Source organism: Neoarius graeffei, chromosome 13, assembly GCF_027579695.1.
Source record: "Neoarius graeffei isolate fNeoGra1 chromosome 13, fNeoGra1.pri, whole genome shotgun sequence".
NCBI lineage: Eukaryota > Metazoa > Chordata > Actinopteri > Siluriformes > Ariidae > Neoarius > Neoarius graeffei.
In genome coordinates, this window is record NC_083581.1 from 2,049,358 (window position 1) to 2,070,663 (window position 21,306).

Below are 21,306 nucleotides of genomic sequence, written 5' to 3' on the forward strand. Positions count from 1 at the left end.
TGCAGTGGAATTCAAACAAAATCCTTCAATGGAAACATTTATTTAAGTGTTTACTGATTTTGTCACTGCACATTTATAATGTCTAATATAAAATGCAGTTTAATGAGAAGGTAGAGGGAGATTTCAGTGAATCGTTTAATCAAACTCCTCCGCAAACTGAGGAGAGCAAGAGCCCCGGCCCCCATCATGCACACTTTCTACAGAGGCACCATTGAGAACATCCTGAGCAGCTGCATCACCGTGTGGTACAGCGCCGGCACCGTGTCCTGCTGCAACACTCTGCAGCGCATCGTGAGAGCAGCTGGGAGGATCATTGGTGTCTCTCTCCCTTCTCTAATGGATATCTATAACTCCCGCCTCACCCGCAAAGCCATCAAGATTGCAGGTGACCCCACCCACCCATCTCACAGCCTCTTCAGCCTGCTGCCGTCGGGGAGGAGACTGCGGAGTCTCCGGGCCAAAACCAGCAGGCTCAAGAACAGTTTCTTTCACCAGGCGGTCAGGAGGCTCAACTCCCTCCCTGTTCTGCCCCTCCTCCCCCCTCTGCCCCCTGCCACAGATTCTGCCCGCACACACCCCCGCCCCCCCTTCAGCATCTGACATGTCATCCTCACAGTTTCCCCCCCAACACACACACACACACACACACACACACACACACACACACACACACATCTCATCGTTCATTAACGCACTGAACTCAGGGACCGCACATCTCACTTTACCTCACTCATTTGCACTATTCCGCACTACCTCACCTTAACAACTGCTAGTTTGTTTATTCTGCTTATTTCATGTTTACCTGCTCTACCTCAAGCACCCTTGGTTATTTGAACCAATTTATACAGTGGGGAAAACAAGTATTTGATCCCTTGCTGATTTTGTTGGTTTACCCACTAAGAAAGACTTGATCAGTCTGTAATTTTAATGGTAGGTGTATTCTAACATGTGGAGACAGAATATCAAAAAGAAAATCCAGAAAATAACTTTTAAATATCTATATTAATTTATTTGTATTTTATTGAGAAAAAGAAGTATTTGATTCCCTAGTAACCAGCAAGAGTTCTTGTTAATACAGACAAGTTAGACTCTCCAAATTACCTTGTCACCTAAATTGAAGACACCTGATATCACTAATGACTTGTATAAAAGCCACCTGGCCACAGAATCAATCAGTTTGTCAGACTCCAAACTCTCCAACATGGGAAAGACTAAAGAGCTTTCTGTGGACTTAAGGGAGAAGATTGTAGGCCTGCACAAGACCGGTATGGGCTACAAAACCATTAGCAAGAAGCTGGGCGTTAAGGTGACAACTGTTGGTGCAATTGTGTGCAAGTACAAGACTCACAACATGATCATCAATCGACCTAGGTCTGGGGCTCCAAACAAGATCTCACCTCGTGGGGTTTCCAGGATCATGAGAACGGTGAGAAATAGACCTAATACAACACGGGCAGAGTTAGTGGATGATCTTAAAGCAGCTGGGATCACAGTAACCAAGCAAACAGTTGGTAACACTTTACACCGCAATGGTCTAACATCTTGCAGTGCTCGCAAAGTACCCCTGCTTAAGAAAGCACATGTGCAGGCCCACCTGAACTTTGCCAATGAACATCTGAATGACTTGGAGAGTGACTGGGAGAAAGTGTTATGGTCAGATGAGACCAAAATTGAGCTCTTTGGCATCAATTCAACCCGTCGTGTCTGGAGGGAGAGACATGCTGCTTATGACCCCAAGAACACCATCCCCACTGTCAAGCATGGAGGTGGTAACATTATGCTTTGGGGGTGTTTTTCTGCACAGGGCTACTTCACCGTATCAATGGGAGGATGGACGGAGCCATGTACCGTAAAATCCTAAGTGAAAACCTCCTTCCCTCTGCCAGGAAACTTAAAATGGGTCGTGGATGGGTCTTCCAGCAGGATAATGACCCAAAGCATACAGCCAAGGCAACCAAGGAATGGCTGAAGAAGAAACATATCAAGGTCATGGAGTGGCCCAGCCAGTCTCCGGACCTGAATCCTATAGAAAATCTATGGAGAGAGCTGAAGCTCAGAGTTGCCAAGCGACAGCCACAGAATCTTGATGATTTAGAGGTCATTTGCAAAGAAGAGTGGACCAAAATTCCTCCTAATATGTGCAGAAACCTGGTCATCAACTACAAAAAACGTCTGACCTCTGTGCTTGCTAATAAGGGGTTTGCCACAAAGTACTAAGTCCTTTTGGCAAGAGGGTTCAAATACTTATTTTCCTCAATAAAATGCAAATAAATTAATACAAATTATTTAAAGTCGATTTCTTGATTTTCTTTGTGATATTCTGTCTCAGCATGTTAGACTACACCTACCATTAATATTACAGACTGATCGAGTCTTTATTAGTGGCCAAACCAACAAAATCAGCAAGGGATCAAATACTTGTTTTCCCCACTGTATGTGTGTGGGGTGTATACTGTATATGAGTGTTTAGTCTACGTCTAGTTCATATCTAGTGTTTATACTGTTTATATTGTCTGTTTGAGTGTTTAGTCTGTCTTGTTCTTATCTAGTGTTTATACTGTTTATTCATACTGTTTATATTGTTTGAGTGTTTAGTCTATGTCTAGTTCCTATCTAGAGTGTTTATATTGTTTTGGTTTTTTTTCAATTATTCTATTTTTATTTATTGCATTGCCAGTTTGCACCGTGGGTCAGAGAGGACTGAAATTGCATCTGTGCTGTATGTCGAGCATGTATAGCATATTTGACAATAAACTTGACTTGAAAGTAACTCTGAGCCGTTTGTGAACCAAAAGAGTCGACTCATTCTGATTAGTGAACTGATTCAGTTGAAGTGATTCACTGCCAGAAGAAGCTGAATGTCCATCAGCAGTGTGCAGAAGGTTCCAGACTTTCCAGCCTGCAGAGATTCGCTCCAAACCACGTGTTTATCCTGAACCTCAACATAAATTCATCAAACTGTTCGGAAAACATTTCCATCTATTTTTAACTTTTCCAATAAACAAGTCTGTGAGGCAGAATTTAAAAAAAAATTAGAATTAGACTGACATTTAACCAACAATAACATGTTTCATTAGTTTAGAAGTTTTTATACAATCATTTCAGACACTTTTAAAAATACTTTTTTTCCAAAAAACATAAAATTTGGAAAACATTAGCGTCAAAATTAATTTCAGAAAATGAAATAATTCCTTTTGTTGTTGTTAAAAAAAACATTTGCAGATTTGTAAATCAAACGCAAAGCTTTAAACTCAGTCTCCCATTTTCCAGGCTTCCAAAAAAAGCCCTTTTTAAATTAAAACCAGTTAATCAATAGTTATTAAGAAATTACTCAATATGTGATATTAAAAAGGACTGAATTAATAAAAAAGAAAAATAAAATAATTATAATACATACCTATATGTACATATAATATAATGCATTAACAACAACAACAACAATAATAATAGTAATAGTGTGTGTGTGCTGAAAAAGGAGGCGTCACTGTGATGGACACAGCTGCAAACATCAGCTTCCAAGGAGAAAAGCTATAAAAGAGAGAGAAACCTGCAGTGGACCTTCATGTACACACACACACACACACACACACACACACACACACGTGTTCATCAGCACTGTACAACCCCGATTCCAAAAAAGTTGGGACAAAGTACAAATTGTAAATAAAAACGGAATGCAATGATGTGGAAGTTTCAAAATTCCATATTTTATTCGGAATAGAACATAGATGACATATCAAATGTTTAAACTGAGAAAATGTATCATTTAAAGAGACAAATTAGGTGATTTTAAATTTCATGGCAACAACACATCTCAAAAAAGTTGGGACAAGGCCATGTTTCCCACTGTGAGACATCCCCTTTTCCCTTTACAACAGTCTGTAAACGTCTGGGGACTGAGGAGACAAGTTGCTCAAGTTTAGGGATAGGAATGTTAAAGGCGTCGTGCGGTAATTTCAGCAACCAGGCTATATCATGTGTCAAAATGTCGGGTTTGGTGGGTTATTCAAGCCCCTCGGTTTCCCGCGATCTCAGTGTCACGATGCGCCCGCTACAAGCATTTAAAGTTGATGCGCACAGCCAAATTTAGGCAGCCAGACGTTAACTAGGTCAACTTATGTGTGATGTCATACCAGTAACCTCCCTTGGGTGATGCTGGCCTGTCGCCATGTTTTCTCTATAGCGTGCGTTTACCAGAGTTGTTTACATTGCGGATTTTGTGGATTTATTCAGTTTGTGGATAGTTTTGAACACTCAAAACACTATGAAATGATGTATTAATATTCTGTGATACAAAATGCCTAATCAGTGTATTGTGTTTGGCTGTAACAACGAGCCCCAGCCAGGAATTGCCTTACACAAATTTCCCACTGACAAGACAGTTCAAGAAGCACGGAGACGATTTGTTTGTCGGACCAGAGCAGGTTGGACAGGACCCAGCAAAAGTTCATCCATTTGCAGCAAACACTTCAAAGATGAGGACTTTGACAATATAGTACAATATCGAATGGGACATGCCAAGAAACTGAAATTGAAGAAGGGTACAGCCCCATGTGTTTACTAAACAATACAATACAAAGCTCAATACTCCCAGCCTATAACATACTGAATATCAAGTTAAAATCAACCGCAATAAAAGGAAAATGATGAAAACTGGAATATCAAGGGGTCTACTGTATCAGAAGGCCCACTGCATTTCGCGAGATCGCAAGCTGTCAAGTTGCTAGAATTCAATCTTTCTAGCTATACTTTCACCCCCTACAGCTATCAGTATTACACATAATCATAGATTAATCACACAGCATTCTAATTCAAGTGAAAACGGTCTTTAAAAATACACACAAGTAGTGATTTAGTCAGAGAAACCAACCAAAACAAGTCTTCAAGTCGCCGGTCTTCTTCATTCTCATCTTCGTTTCTGTCGTCGTCAGAACTGTCCTCATTTTCTTCTGAAGATGAGCGCTCAGGTTCAAATCTGTAAGGCTGGATACCACCAGGACATTCAGCTGTCAAAATCTCTACTTGTGGGCCATTTTCTTCTTCTGTATCGGTAAAATCAAAGCTAATTTCCTCAGCATCGCTCCTATTTTCTGGTGTGTCCGCCATTGCAACTGCACCGAGTGGTTACTGGTATGACGTCACGCAGCTGTTCCATTGACCGAGAGGGGGCGCTGCAAACGCGGGAAATTTCAAGTGATGGGCATGACCAAATAAGGACCGATTACAACCGCGGGAAGCTTTTGAAAAATCGATGGTCAATTTATTTAGAATCTCGAAAGCATTCTGGTGCAGAATAATGCGACTTTTATCGCCACTGCGTGACGCCTTTAACCCATTCTTGTCTAATGTAGGATTCTAGTTGCTCAACTGTCTTAGGTCTTTTTTGTCGTATCTTCCGTTTTATGATGCGCCAAATGTTTTCTATGGGTGAAAGATCTGGACTGCAGGCTGGCCAGTTCAGTACCCGGACCCTTCTTCTACGCAGCCATGATGCTGTAATTGATGCAGTATGTGGTTTGGCATTGTCATGTTGGAAAATGCAAGGTCTTCCCTGAAAGAGACGTCGTCTGGATGGGAGCATATGTTGCTCTAGAACCTGGATATACCTTTCAGCATTGATGGTGTCTTTCCAGATGTGTAAGCTGCCCATGCCACACGCACTAATGCAACCCCATACCATCAGAGATGCAGGCTTCTGAACTGAGCGCTGATAACAACTCGGGTCGTCCTTCTCCTCTTTAGTCCGAATGACACGGCGTCCCTGATTTCCATAAAGAACTTCACATTTTGATTCGTCTGACCACAGAACAGTTTTCCACTTTGCCACAGTCCATTTTAAATGAGCCTTGGCCCAGAGAAGACGTCTGCGCTTCTGGATCATGTTTAGATACGGCTTCTTCTTTGAACTATAGAGTTTTAGCTGGCGACGGCGGATGGCACGGTGAATTGTGTTCACAGATAATGTTCTCTGGAAATATTCCTGAGCCCATTTTGTGATTTCCAATACAGAAGCATGCCTGTATGTGATGCAGTGCCGTCTAAGGGCCCGAAGATCACGGGCACCCGGTATGGTTTTCCGGCCTTGACCCTTACGCACAGAGATTCTTCCAGATTCTCTGAATCTTTTGATGATATTATGCACTGTAGATGATGATATGTTCAAACTCTTTGCAATTTTACACTGTTGAACTCCTTTCTGATATTGCTCCACTATCTGCCGGCGCAGAATTAGGGGGTTTGGTGATCCTCTTCCCATCTTTACTTCTGAGAGCCGCTGCCACTCCAAGATGCTCTTTTTATACCCAGTCATGTTAATGACCTATTGCCAATTGACCTAATGAGTTGCAATTTGGTCCTCCAGCTGTTCCTTTTTTGTACCTTTAACTTTTCCAGCCTCTTATTGCCCCTGTCCCAACTTTTTTGAGATGTGTTGCTGTCATGAAATTTCAAATGAGCCAATATTTGGCATGAAATTTCAAAATGTCTCACTTTCGACATTTGATATGTTGTCTATGTTCTATTGTGAATACAATATCAGTTTTTGAGATTTGTAAATTATTGCATTCCATTTTTATTTACAATTTGTACTTTGTCCCAACTTTTTTTGAATCGGGGTTGTATGAAAGTTTGATGAGTGTATGGCTGTGTGTGTTTCCTGCAGGTTTCTCTCTCCTTCATATCTTTTCTCTCTGGAAATCTCTCTCAAATCTGTAACAATATGTTTCACAACATTATGAAACTTAAATGTAGAGGAGGGAATTTTTGAGAAACCAGTAAGAATAAGCTTGAAAAATGAAAAATCCTGCCCCCTCCCTTCAGCCCTCCTTCCAAACCACATGAACGCGCACCGCCTGACTCCTGCTAGAGGACAAGTCCATGAGAGAGAGAGAGAAAGCGCGTTGGGGGAGGAGTATTGTGTCACCGTTGAATAAAATACTGAACATCATCATAAAGAACATGGTGAGTGTTGGTTCTCAGAGCTGTTGACTAGCACACTAGCTTTAGCCGTTTGTCTGCCTCGCCTCGTGGAAGACTCCGGTCACGTGTAATGAGTGCACGAGCGGCGAGCGCACAGGTAGGCAGGCAGGTCGGCCATCCAATCATTTCATTCAGACCGAGTAAAATGATTGGAGAGACTTTTTACAGCCCTGCGACTGCCACAGATGATGAATTTCTTTCTTTATTGTAAAAGTGTTTGATTTATTCACTGCTGTCTGGATGTAAAGAGAATTTTAAGGAATGTAACAAAAATGCTTCTGAAATAAAATAAATGACAGACCCTAGCTTTAATTTACACACAGATTCTGGACAAACTTCTGGAAAAGTCACATGATCGTTTCTTCTGAATGAACAAAACCTCTGCAATCAGGGCTTAGAATTAACAGTCGAATAGTAATGCAGAAATAAATGAATTTATTTATTCATCGAGTCATTGTATATTATTGTGATTTAAATCAGACAGCTTACATTTTACTGACAGATCACTACAAAAAAAAGATATTTTAAAAGGCACTGTTGTGTCAGTGGCACTGTGAGTCCAGCAGGTGGCAGTGTGCTCAGGAATAAACACTCTACCCTCCCCTCCCCCGACCTTGCTGTATGGATTACAGTCACGGTTCTCCTCCTGCGGTTCTGACTCGGGTCCCAAGGCTGTGTGTGCGAGATGACTGCAGTTAGAATTATAAGTGGTTCAGTGTCTTCGACAGCAGAAGTGGCGAAGTCCAACCACACAAAACGCCACTTTTTTAACATCAGCGGTTCTTAAGATACTGCAGTGTTTCAGTTATAGCGCCCCCTATCGACAAAATCTCACAAAACTTGATGTGCTTCCAAAAAATTTGATGTTGATGAAGTATATTAAGTTCCATGAAATTTAACTTTTATATCACAAGATATTGGCCATAGAGTCAACTGGGGCCACACCTTAAAATGTCATTGGCTCATAACTTTGAAAGGGTTTGATGAATTAAAATTCTTCTTTCAACTTTTTATTGGCATGGTCTGTATATGATGTCTACACAATTTCATGCAAATCGGACAAACAGTTTAGAACAAGTTTGAAAAAATCCATTTTTGCAGATATTGACTGCTAAAATTTGATTGGCTGTTGGCAGCCATTTTTGTTGAGTGAGCCAATTGGTGCTATAGAACCTGTTAGCAAATGTGGCCAATTACAAACACAGCAAATTAAAATTTTTTTAGCTTAAAGGTCCCATGGCATGAAATTTTCACTTTCTGAGGTTTTTTAACGTTAAAATGAGTTCCTCTGACCTTCTTAAGTCACCCCAGTGGCTAGAAATTTCATAATGTGTAAACCAAACTATGCCCACCCTTTGTCAACATTTGAGAATGGTGCGTCAAATTGGCGCGTTGATAGGCTCTTCCCTTTACTACGTCAGCAAGGGAGATGATCCCCACGCCCCCCCTCTGGATTCCCACCCAGCTCAAAAGTTGCCACCATAGATACGTCACTTCAATTTTGTAGTGAGGAGACCATAGAGGACACAACAACATGGCACCACCTAAGCGAGCGAAACATGGAAATTGCGCTGTACATGGATGTGACAACACAGAAAGGAGTCTGTTTTTACTGCCGATGGGAGAGCCCCTGAAGACGCAGTGGCTTAATTTTATTTACTTCAATAATACGCCGTCGAGTCTACCTAAGACGGTGTATGTTTGTCGGAAGCATTTTCCTGAGGAATGTTTCCACAACTTGGGACAGTACAGGGCAGGTTTTGCACATCAACTGTCACTGAAGCCTGGGTCCGTACCAAGCATCCCTGCCGCATCAGCCACAAACACCGAACAAGTAAGTGTATAACTGTTAAGTCGTTTTGCCGTGTTTTAAAATCGGTGCGTTAGCCTAGCAATGGCTACATTAGCTGTGCAGCTAACCGCTTCCTGCAGTTAGCCAGGCACTCTGCGCTACAAAACTAAAAAGCATGCAGCATGCTCTGTTAAACTGAGTTTAGTCTGGAAATTGACTGTAACTTATGAGCTTATGTTTGACTATTGCGCCGCAATGCATGTCTTCTGTTGGATAAGCGATATGTTGCTGTAGTTGCTGCTTCTATCCTCTTTGGTTATGGAGTGCGTGTTCAAGCCTAGGGTATTATACGTTCGTAAACTACCACTCCGAACACTCTCACTCTCTGTTCTCTGTGTCACGTTGAGTTTACGAAAGGAGTCCGAGGGAGAACGCCCCCACCCTCTACCCTTCCCCGCCTCCTGCTTCTCATTAGCAAAACAACGCACTGGGAAAAGCGCTGAAATGGGGCTTTCTCCCAGGAGGCTATATCTACGTGCCGAGGGTTCATTTCGAGAAAGGCTGCGGATATAACATCCGGAAACCTCCACGAGCCCGTTTAAACCATCAACAAACCACCATGCCATGGGTCCTTTAAGTGGTTCTTCAGATATTGAAACGTCAGTTGTGGCGCCCCCATAGATGAAATCTCACAAAATTTGGTGTGCACCCAAAGACAACTTCTTTATCAGCATGGTTTTGAGATGAGGCAGACCAAATTTCGTGACAGATGAAGTGCCTCAGATGAGTTAATTTTCCTGCCCTTTTCATGAAATTGAAATGGCGGGAAATGTTGGGGGCGGGAACTGGAGGTTATTGACCCAATCGATTTGGAAATGGCGGGAAAGTTTGTGGACCAGAAATCAGCATAAATGAATGCGGTAGATTTGGGAGCTTTCAAGGAGTCAGATGAAAAAAAATATATTTGTTCGAACCCACACAGTTCCTGAGATATGACCAAAAATATAAAGACATTTATTATAGCGCCCCTAGAGTCAAGTGGAGGTAATTACACTGTTGTGAGATCTCCCCTGGTTCTGTTCCTTTATTCCAATTCTGGTGCTTATACAACTTACAGATTTTACTGCTTGGAACCTTTTATAAAAGAAAAATGGAAAGATTATTATTAATAATAATAATAATAATAATAATAATAATCCTTACAAAACCAATACAGTTCCAGCAGCTTCTGCTTGGACCCAAAATAATATTTTATTAAAGTGTTTATAGTCTCATTATTTTTAATGAAACACATCAACAATAAAAACACCTCAGAGTCCTTTTTTTAAACTTGTGCTTTAATCTAAACACATATAAACGTTGATTATCAATTAGTCTGAATTATAATGAGGTAAAAAGTCAATTAATTAGTTTTACACACAAACTAACTCAAAATAAAATACACGAATCTTTATCTCTGACTGTTTATTTCTGTTTTCCGCTTTTACTTCGCATCACCTGTCAATCAAGTTTAGTGGGCGGGGCCCGGCAATAACACTGATGTATGAAATGGTAAAGCAGTACACGGTCAGTCTCCGTGTGGAATCTGAGCAACATGAACTTATGGAGTGTTATATTTATTATGACACCACAACACTTCTGGATTGTGATTGGTCATCAGATGTTGATTAATTTTTGATAACAGCAGCTCTGACAGTAGCACATGTTCTAATACGTTATGGTTTCTATAGTAACAACTCGTTCTCCCATTGATATGTGCAGCGGACACTTGATATAAACACTGATGTGGTGAAGTTTTCTGTATCGTCTCCGGAAGGAGTCTCCAGTGTCAGCGCTATGTAACAGTCAGAGGTGTAACTGGAGCTTTAAGTTTTCAGATGCCTTCAGGACAGAGGTGTTTACACTTCTTCTTTACAGTTTCTCAGGAAGACGATGGAACAAACTTCTTTTCTTTTTTAAAATCTTATTAACTTTGAGAGCAAGAATAAAGACAGACTGGTGAGGGAACGACTGTTTATCGCTGCTATAACGTCAGTGAGAACTTCATCGCATCACCTGGTCACTGTGTGTGTGTTAGGGATCTGCCACAGGCTCTGATCTGAATCACACTGTACAGTAACTGATGCTCAAATGCTTGTATATAAATAAAAATCCCACTGAATGAAAGAAGTGTGACGTCGTTTCTTCATCCTCTCACAGCAGGAATCGTTTCCTTATTAGAGAGTGAGAGTTACGGCTCGGTACAGCTGTATGGTTGTGGAAAATTAAACACCGAACAGACGGCCACAGTGGGACACAGGACACGCCCGTCTCCTTCAGCATTCTGCGTAATAACACCCCCCCCCCCCTTCTCCAGGGTCACGTGATCAGATCTCAGCAATCCTGCTCATAAATCACCTCCTCCTCAGAACATGGAGGCTGCGGTGGACCGACAGGAACATCAGGAGTGACTTGAAAAGAGAGGGAGCTAAATAATGAGACTATATCATATTATCGCTAGCTGTTATTTATATTTAATTTTTGAATGCATGACTTAGCAGAAAAAGATTCTTATTTACAGAACATAATTAGAGCAACATTAGCCAAGGGGAAAAAATATTAGTGTACTTTAACAGGCTGACTATTATATATTGTATACTACTGTTTCTTTACTAGCAAACTAATGACTGTTAACTAATTAAAACCAACAGGAAGCTAAATAACCTTCACTGAACTAATTTATTACATAATAATAATAATAATAATAATAATAATAATAAGTTACATACGACTTCTAATTAATTAAGCTAAATTATATTTAAAAATTAGGTGGTTTACAAAAGAACTCATAAAACACTGTGTGTCTATTTTAGGTTTCATAAAACTGGTACTCAAGTCTGATCAAATACCCCTTGCTGTAATACAGTAAATAAGTTTACTAGCACTTCAGTTAATGCTCAGTGAACTATATTTCTGTTTATTACCCAGGAAGCACGTTCACTATTGGGCTAATTATAATATTGTGTAAACCAGTGGAAAAGTTTATTAGCAAGCTCACGAATGTAAAGCTCAGTACTATATTGTGTGATTAAAGGTGCACTGTGTAGGTATCTGTGAAGATACTCAGTTATCCAGGTACATAATAATCTGTGGTTGGTAGAAGAGAGCAATTGGACTTGCTTGAAGATTCTTGAAGACGTCTCGCCTCTCATCTGATAGAACTGACGAAGCCTGTCTCTGTTCAGTGATGGTCGTTCCAGGTTGACAAAAATGAACGATCCACTCTGGCTAAGATGTCTGCCAGTTTTCGACCATCACTGAACAGAGACAGAACTGAGGAAGCCTATCAGACGAGAGGCGAAACGTCTTCAAGAATATTCAAGCAAGTCCAGTTGCTCTCATCTACCAACCACAGATTACTATGTACCTGGATGACTGAGTATCTTCACAGATATGTTTCTACGCACTTTGGAATGAGATCCCTTTGACTGGTGCGGGAGTATGAGAGGACTTCCAGAAAACTGGCAGACATCTTAGCCAGAAAGGATCGTTCATTTTTGTCAACCTGGAATGACCATCACTGAACAGAGACAGAACTGAGGAAGCCTATCAGACGAGAGGCGAAACGTCTTCAAGAATCTTCAAGCAAGTCCAGTTGCTCTCTTCTACCAACCACAGAATGCACTGTGTAGGATTTAAGGGGATCGATTAACAGAAATGGAATATAGTATTTATAAATATGGTTTCATTAGTCTTTAATGACCTGCAACTATGAATTGTTATGTTTTCATCAGTTGAGAAAGAGCACTTTATATTTACATAAGGAGCGGATTCAGTAACGAGGCGCTGCCATCTTACACTGCTACAGGAGCCCAGAAGGGACAAACGTCTAAAGAGTGGCTTCAGCATTTCATGTTTTTATAAGAGGCAGCAGGAATCTGGGAGGAAGCACTGGAAGAAGAAGAAGAAGAGGAAAGGAAGGCAAGGAAAAAGAAGAAAGGAAGGAAGGAAGGAAGGCAAGGAAGACGAAGAAGAAGAGGAGGAGGAAGAGGAAGAAAGGAGAGAATCAGTGTTTGCTGGTTAACAAGTTTGAGAACCCAAATGTAGAAAAATGGAGGATGGTAATTATTATTTAGTGCAAGAAGTAGTACAGGAGTGTGACTGTAAGTGTTGGGAGAACGCGATGGGGAGCTGACGGCCTTCACACGTTTTAATACACGCTTGGAAATACATTCAGTTAGTTGAATCCTACATAGTCAAGTCAAGTTTATTTGTATCGCGCTTTTAACAATAAACATTGTCGCAAAGCAGCTTTACAGAATTTGAACGACTTAAAACATGAGCTAATTTTATCCCTAATCTATCCCCAATGATGAAGCCTGTGGCAACGGTGGCAAGGAAAAACTCCCTCAGACGACACGAGGAAGAAACCTCGAGAGGAACCAGACTCAAAAGGGAACCCATCCTCATTTGGGCAACAACAAACAGCATGACTATAACTAACAGCTTTAACATGAAGACAGTTTTGTTGATGTTATAAACTCTTCATTGATGGAAACTTGAGTGCAAAACTGTTCATGACAACTGCAGTCCTAAAGTTAGCAAGTCAACTGTAGTCCTCAGCCATAAAAGCATTACTGTAAGAGTCCAGAGTGTCTTCCAGGTGTGACTTTCAACTGTCCACATGGGGCCGCCCTCCACACGAGCGATGTGATGAGACTCCAACCAGACACAGAGCACCAGGATGGATCAGGCAAGTCCGAGGAGCAGAAGAGGCCAGCATCTCAATCCCAGGACCAAGTGCATAAACAAGCTCCAGTTAGTTCAAAATGCAGCAGCAAGAGTCCTTACTAGAACTAGAAAATATGACCCCATCACCCCTGTCTTATCCACACTGCATTGGCTCCCAATCACATTTCGTATTGATTATAAAATACTACTATTGACCTTTAAAGCACTGAATGGTCTCGCACCACAGTACCTGAGTGAACTTCTGATCCTCTATGACCCGCCACGCCTACTTAGATCAAAAGGTGCAGGCTATCTGCTGGTACCTCGTATAGTGAAGGCTACAGCAGGGGGCGGAGCCTTTTCTTACAAAGCCCCACAGTTATGGAACAGCCTTCCAAGTAGTGTTCGGGAATCAGACACAGTCTCAGCGTTTACGTCTCGGCTGAAAACAGATCTGTTTAGTCAAGCCTTGTGTTAATGGTGTTTATGAGGTAAAGGAGTAGATCTGGAGGATCCTCAGACAGAGTGTTTTGGTAAACTGGGATGTATGGATGCTGTCAGTCCCCACTCGCTCATTCACTGGGGTTTGTTGACGGTGTAGTGGCTGCTGCTTTATGTCCCAGAGCTCCCTCATGCCTGTGTTACCTTCTGGCTCTCCCCTTTTAGTTATGCTGTCATAGTTAGTTGCCGTGGCATAGTGGACCTTTAAGAACATTGTCGGCACAAACAGCATTGTTCAGGAATAAAACTGAAAGAGATTCAGTCCTTCAAGTCCTTTAGATCATTTCACAGAAGCAGTGAGAAAGTAAAATCACTGAGGACGTAGAAACACCACTCGGAGGTGAAATAAAGGAGAATGAAACAAAAGCTCTGAACGCGTTTCATCTCTCTGAGACGGAGCTGATAGTGCTTCCTTGTGTCCTCTTCATCACGATTCTGGTGTCAGAGGACGGCAGGTTTGATTCATCATCGCCCGGATCTGAGAGATGATCCATGAGGAACAAAAAGAATAATTCATACTGTGAGAATTTCTGCTTCTCCAGACTCTCGAACAGCAGCAGAGTGAAGAATGAGATGTTATCACACCCAGTTTCTCCTAAATCTAATGAAGTAATATTTCCTCTCAGGGCAGAAGGATAGGAAAATAATTGATTACTCAATGTACCATGATTTTCTCTTGAACAATACTTAAATATTGATACTCAAAACATACAAATATTTAACTCAGAGAGATTTATGCTATTCGCGTGCTTAAACACTAATATCACCGATACCTGACAGTTTAATCCAGCCAGCAACAAAGCAAGCATTTATTTTCTCCATACTGTACTGTCGCTGTTCCTGTTTCTGATCTGAAATAAATGAATAAATAAAATAACACAAGCGACAACATGAGAGACTCGTCACTTGCCAGTGTGAACTACAGCTGTTTACATTCCTTTGAACATCAATAAGTGTGCTGTACAATGTTCGAGTGTTAAAGACTGAACATAAACATATTTTAAAAACGTGTAATGGTTGCTATGGTGAAGTTTTCTGTAAGGAGAAATGTGTTTATGCAACATTTATGGAAGGAGTCTCCAGTGACAGCACTCGTTTGTCTTCCATCCATCCATCCATTATCTGTAGCCATTTATCCTGTACAGGGTCGCAGGCGAGCTGGATCCTATCCCAGCTGACTACGGGCGAAAGGCGGGGTACACCCTGGACAAGTCGCCAGGTCATCACAGGGCTGACACATAGACACAGACAACCATTCACACTCACATTCACACCTACGCTCAATTTAGAGTCACCAGTTAACCTAACCTGCATGTCTTTGGACTGTGGGGGAAACCGGAGCACCCGGAGGAAACCCACGCGGACACGGGGAGAACATGCAAACTCCACACAGAAAGGCCTTCGCCGGCCACGGGGCTCGAACCCGGACCTTCTTGCTGTGAGGCAACAGTGCTAACCACTACACCACCGTGCCGCCCGCTCGTTTGTCTTAACATCAAAAGAGAGAGGAAAAAAAAGAGAAAACTCAAATTCTGACTGAGCCACAGGAGAACTATAAGTACCCAGGTATCCCACAGGCCAGTGGGGCCATGATGAAGAGGCAAGGAGTTCAGCTATGACCAAATACCTCTAGAGGGTAAGACAGGTTCTGAGAAGCCAGCTCAATGGTAGAAATAAGATCCAAGCCATCATCACATACACCCTACCAGTCATCAGATACCCAGCTGGAATAGTAAAGTGGCCACAAGAGGAGATAGATCCAGCTGATATAAGGTCCAGCACCCTGAGACTCTACAAGCCATGGAAACAGGAATGGCGAGGATTAGTGAGTGTCAGAACCACGATCCAGGATGAAACAAGGAGCATCCATGAATACATCAGAAAGATGTCCCCATGAGATGAACTCATAAGCGATGCCTCAGGCAGCAGAAGACAGAGGGTGATGAGGATGAAGAGGAAATATCCTGGAAGACCAAGCTCCTCTATGGGATGTATCATTGGCAGTATCTCGGCGAGAGGCAGGTGTTGGATTTGCTGTAAAGTCCCACCTCACCCAGAAACTTTCCAAACTCCCGGAGGGCATCAACGATTGCCTGATGACACTTCAGCTCCCAATTGGAGGCAAGAAGAATGCAACATTGATTATTGCTTATGTTGGCACAATAGATGAAATGCATCGCTGAGGCCCAAGAGAAATGAGCTGCATGGAAGGCTCGAACTATCACCACCCCCACTACAGCACCTACCCACGTGTGCCCGACATGCGTGTGTACCTTCAAAGCCTGGATTGGCCTCATCAGTCACCTCCAGACCCACAACCACCACCCATCAAATTGAAGTCATGGTCATCTTCGACCCCGAAGGACAAACATCATCATCATCATCGTCATCATTGGCAGATAGAGGAAGTGGCTGACATCAAGAAGTCCTACCAGTGGGTAGAGAAGGCTGGCTTGAAGGACACCACAGAGGCTCTGATCATGGCAGCACAAAACCAGTCCCAAGCACTAGGTCCATAGAGACAGGTGTCTACCACAGGAGACAGGACCCAAGGTGCAGGCTGTGCAAAGACGCCCCTGAGACACTCAAGCACATAGTAGCACAAACTGGGACAGCGTACCCTGAGAGGCATAACCAAGTGGCTGGGATAGTGTACAGGAACATTTGTGCTGAGTACAGACTAGGAGCCCCCAAGTCCCAACAGGACATACCGCCAAAAGTGGTTGAGAACAACAGAGCTAAGATCCTGTGGGACTTCAGGTTCCAGACTGACAAGCAGGTGCTGGTAAATAAGGAGCAGAAGAGTGGAGTTGTGATAGTTGTGACAATCCCAGCTGAAAATAACATCAGGCAGAAGGAACACGAGAAGATCGAGAAGTACCAGGGACTGAAATTAGAACTGGAACAGATGTGTAAGGTAAAGTCCAGAGTGTTCCCAGTGGTGACAGGAGCATTAGGGGCTGTGACCCCCAAACTGGGAGAGACAGGGATTCCAGCAGACTCCAGGTACAACGTTTGAGATCTCTGTCCAGAGGAACAGCTAAGATACTGCACAGAACCTCAAACTCCCAGCCGTCTGGTAGAGGAACTGACTTTAAGGAAGACACACACCATCCCCCACCAGAGGGGTGAGAGGGAAGTTTTATTTATGGGGTGCATAGACGAGATGATTGTACTCCTAAATTGACTAGTAAGCTTTATGAGGACATCAGCGTCACTAAACTGTCTCTCACTCAACACTGATGACATTCGGATCCTGATAAAGTGTTTCTGTAAACACAGATATGATTAAACACAGACCTTCAGCTGTCTGTAGAGTTCACCTTTCGACCTTTACGATTAGATTCCACTTTTCAACATCATGATCTCTGAGACGAGACATCACGAGAGAGGGTTTTATAAAACAAATCTGTTTTCTGCGACCGGAACCGCGTCCTGTACAGAGATCCGTATCCGCAGTCTCACAGTCAGCTCGCTCTGTTAGTTCAGCTCAGGAGATTGTGGACCTCCTCATCACCCCCAGGAGTCAGAGGTGTAATAACAACTGACCTGAGAACAGTCTCACAGAGGTCCATCAGTACGCTCAGTCTTTAACTCGGTGTGTAAACAATCATTACAGTTCCTGCTGTATGGTTCCGTCTGAGGAACACCGAGTCACTCCGAGTGTGGAACGCTCACACTGTTCAGGAACATAATCAGAGTTTATTCAGAAAAATAATCGGATTTGTAAGCAGTGACTAGGTCTGTCTCTCTGTCTGTCTCTCCGTCTGTCTGTCTTTCTCTCTGGGTCTCCTTCTGTCTCTCTGTCTTTCTTTCTCTGTATCTCTCTTTCTCTCTGTCTGTCTCTCTGTGTCTCTCTCCCTCTGTCTGTCTTTCTCTTTCTGCCTCTCTCAGTCTGTCTCTCTTTCTCTCTACATCTCTCTCTTTCTGTCCCCAGCCCCCCTCCTCTCTCTCTCTCTCTCTCTCTCTCTCTCCGTCTCCCTCTCTCTTTCTCTCTCCCTGTCTCTCTCTCTCTCTGCTCACCAGAGTCCATTTCAGTGATTAATTGTTCCTGCAGTGGCCACTCTAACGCCTATAAATATATTTTTATCCATTTCTATTCTACGCTTCTGTGCCAGGCAGAGACTCAGGTTATTACCGCACACAGAAAACAGAAAATCAAATTACAGAAAAAATTCCAACCCGGCGGCACGGTGGTGTAGTGGTTAGCGCTGTCGCCTCACAGCAAGAAGGTCCGGGTTCGAGCCCCGTGGCCGGCGAGGGCCTTTCTGTGCGGAGTTTGCATGTTCTCCCCGTGTCCGCGTGGGTTTCCTCCGGGTGCTCCGGTTTCCCCCACAGTCCAAAGACATGCAGGTTAGGTTAACTGGTGACTCTAAATTGAGCGTAGGTGTGAATGTGAGTGTGAATGGTTGTCTGTGTCTATGTGTCAGCCCTGTGATGACCTGGCGACTTGTCCAGGGTGAACCCCGCCTTTCGCCCGTAGTCAGCTGGGATAGGCTCCAGCTTGCCTGCGACCCTGCAGAACAGGATAAAGCGGCTACAGATAATGAGATGAGAATGAGATGAAATTCCAACCCACCTGAGCACCGTGTGAGCAGCTGTAATAATTTCACTCCATTTAACTCTCTAATCTTCAACATTATCATGTTTTATTTAATCAGATCACCACCAGGCTGATACTGGATTAGACCTGGAGATGGATTCGGCTCTGATCATGGCACTGATCACCGCACTGATCATGGCACTGACCACCGCACTGATCATGGCATTGACCACTGCACTGATCACTGCACTGATCATGGCACTGACCACCGCACTGATCACTGCACTGATCATGGCATTGACCACCGCACTGATCACTGCACTGATCATGGCACTGACCACCGCACTGATCACTGCACTGATCATGGCACTGACCACTGCACTGATCACTGCACTGATCATGGCACTGACCACCGCACTGATCACTGCACTGATCATGGCACTGACCACTGCACTGATCACTGCACTGATCATGGCACTGACCACCGCACTGATCATGGCACTGACCACTGCACTGATCATGGCACTGACCACTGCACTGATCACTGCACTGATCATGGCACTGACCACTGCACTGATCACTGCACTGATCATGGCACTGACCACTGCACTGATCACTGCACTGATCATGGCACTGACCACCGCACTGATCACTGCACTGATCATGGCACTGACCACCGCACTGATCACTGCACTGATCATGGCATTGACCACGGCACTGATCACTGCACTGATCATGGCACTGACCACCGCACTGATCACTGCACTGATCATGGCACTGACCACTGCACTGATCACTGCACTGATCATGGCACTGACCACTGCACTGATCACTGCACTGATCATGGCACTGACCACCGCACTGATCACTGCACTGATCATGGCATTGACCACGGCACTGATCACCGCACTGACCACGGCACTGATCACTGCACTGATCATGGCACTGACCACCGCACTGATCATGGCATTGACCACCGCACTGACCACGGCACTGACCACAGCATGCTTCAGTGTTCAGTCTTTGGGTCTCAGTACACTGGTGTTGGATCTGTGATGCAGATTCACTCCCCGAGATCTTTAGTGCATTTTAGAGTAGAATATGGAACACATCAGTGAATCACTGAACTCGAACAAAGCACCGCCGTTACTGAACACGAGCAAGAACATGGAGGAATAACACATTCACAAACATTCATTCACTCACTCATTAGCTGTGACTCTGATTAATTCAGACCCAATCCTTTCCCTAACAGCGTCACCCGACATCACTTTGTGCTCAAATATACAGGAGTAATTATGAATAAAGCTTAACACATAATGAATAAACATGTTTAATTAAGAATTTATTAACTGAACACCAAAATTAAACCCTGATCATGTTCTCCTTAAGAAAGTGTTACCAAAATACCTACATAATAATAAAAAAATGCACCATCGTAACTTATTTTTTAATGATCAAAAATAAAATAATATTAAACGTGTCCGTGCAACATTATTTTTAAACTCACTTTAACCCAAACTGTTAATGTCTGAGACGTTGTAGCACAAACACCATGCAGGAAACACCGTCCTTCTGATTACAGGCAAAGTTTTAAACATAAACCCAACGTCAACGTAAACAAGGAACTTCATCGAAATCCAAACTAAATATAACTGATGGGATTATTTTATCTGTAACAACTCACACACTATCATCATATACATAAATATCAACAAATCATCCAACAAAAGTTTTAAAATAACCGATGACAAAAATACCACGTAAACCGTCTGCTCAGTTTCCTCCTCACATTCTTCATCATTTAACTGAGATCTGAAGATTCCCTTCGGCTAAATGTCTTCAAATACTACATGGCATGAGATCAGTTATTCAGCACAATGTCAAATCCCATTTGAAGAAAAATAAAAAGTACACAGGAAGGCTGTGAGGAATGTAACCATTGATCTGTAATCGATCAGCGAGGGCAGTCGAGGTCCCTCTCAGGCAAGAACGTCTAATAACATCTCCGACTTAAACTTGTTATTATGGATCACAGAGCGACCTGAGTGAAGTGTTTCCAGATGCTTTACACGATAGAGCATCGCGCCTCAGGAAACAACGTGTGAGGAAAGAGAAAAGAGCAGCAGGTGTACAGACCTGAAGGAAGTGGATTTCCACTGGCGACAGGGAAAAGTTCTCCTGCATAATGGTGATATGGTGCTGCTGGAGGTTTCCACAGGAAGTGAGGCGTGTCTCCTACACAGAGCACAATACAGAAAATTATTGTCCATGTTTTCAAAAGATAAAACAACGCTCCCATCTGTAGATATATTTATCAAGTCTGCAGTATTTAAGTCTGTTGTACTCGAAGCTACGTACGTCGTTACTGATATGCTGTACAAATTCATGTCTGTACATTCCTCATACATCATTATACACCATACGTCACGGATTTGTCAGACATCATCATGGCTACATCATACGTCATCACTGACACATTATACATCATTACAGATTCATAATCCATCGTTCCGCTCTCGGTGCAGTGTGCAGGCCCAGAGAGGAGAGAACAGACGCCCAGCCCGGTGCATGCTGGGACAGAGATGGCTGTCTGTGACAGAGAGAATGACGAGGCAGAAGAACAGAGGAGAACAGACAGTGAGAAGGAAATGAGGATGGAATAAATTCACAGCGGCCCACGCTGCCCCGAGCACCGACACCCTTCAGTACCCACAATGCACCTCAGTCAGGAGTGTAAGAGTTTAATCACCACATCAGGGTGAGTTACAGCCCACTTTCA

General features: G+C 43.0%; 1 protein-coding gene across 1 annotated transcript in view; it reads right to left on the minus strand.

Moving 5' to 3' along the window:
- Window positions 1-21,306, minus strand: part of LOC132897213 (uncharacterized) — a 71,457-nt gene that overhangs the window by 21,816 nt on the left and 28,335 nt on the right. The window contains exon 3 of the mRNA XM_060938686.1: window positions 20,664-20,762. Within this exon, the coding sequence (XP_060794669.1) occupies window positions 20,664-20,762 (99 nt within the window). The remainder of the gene's footprint in view (window positions 1-20,663; window positions 20,763-21,306) is intronic.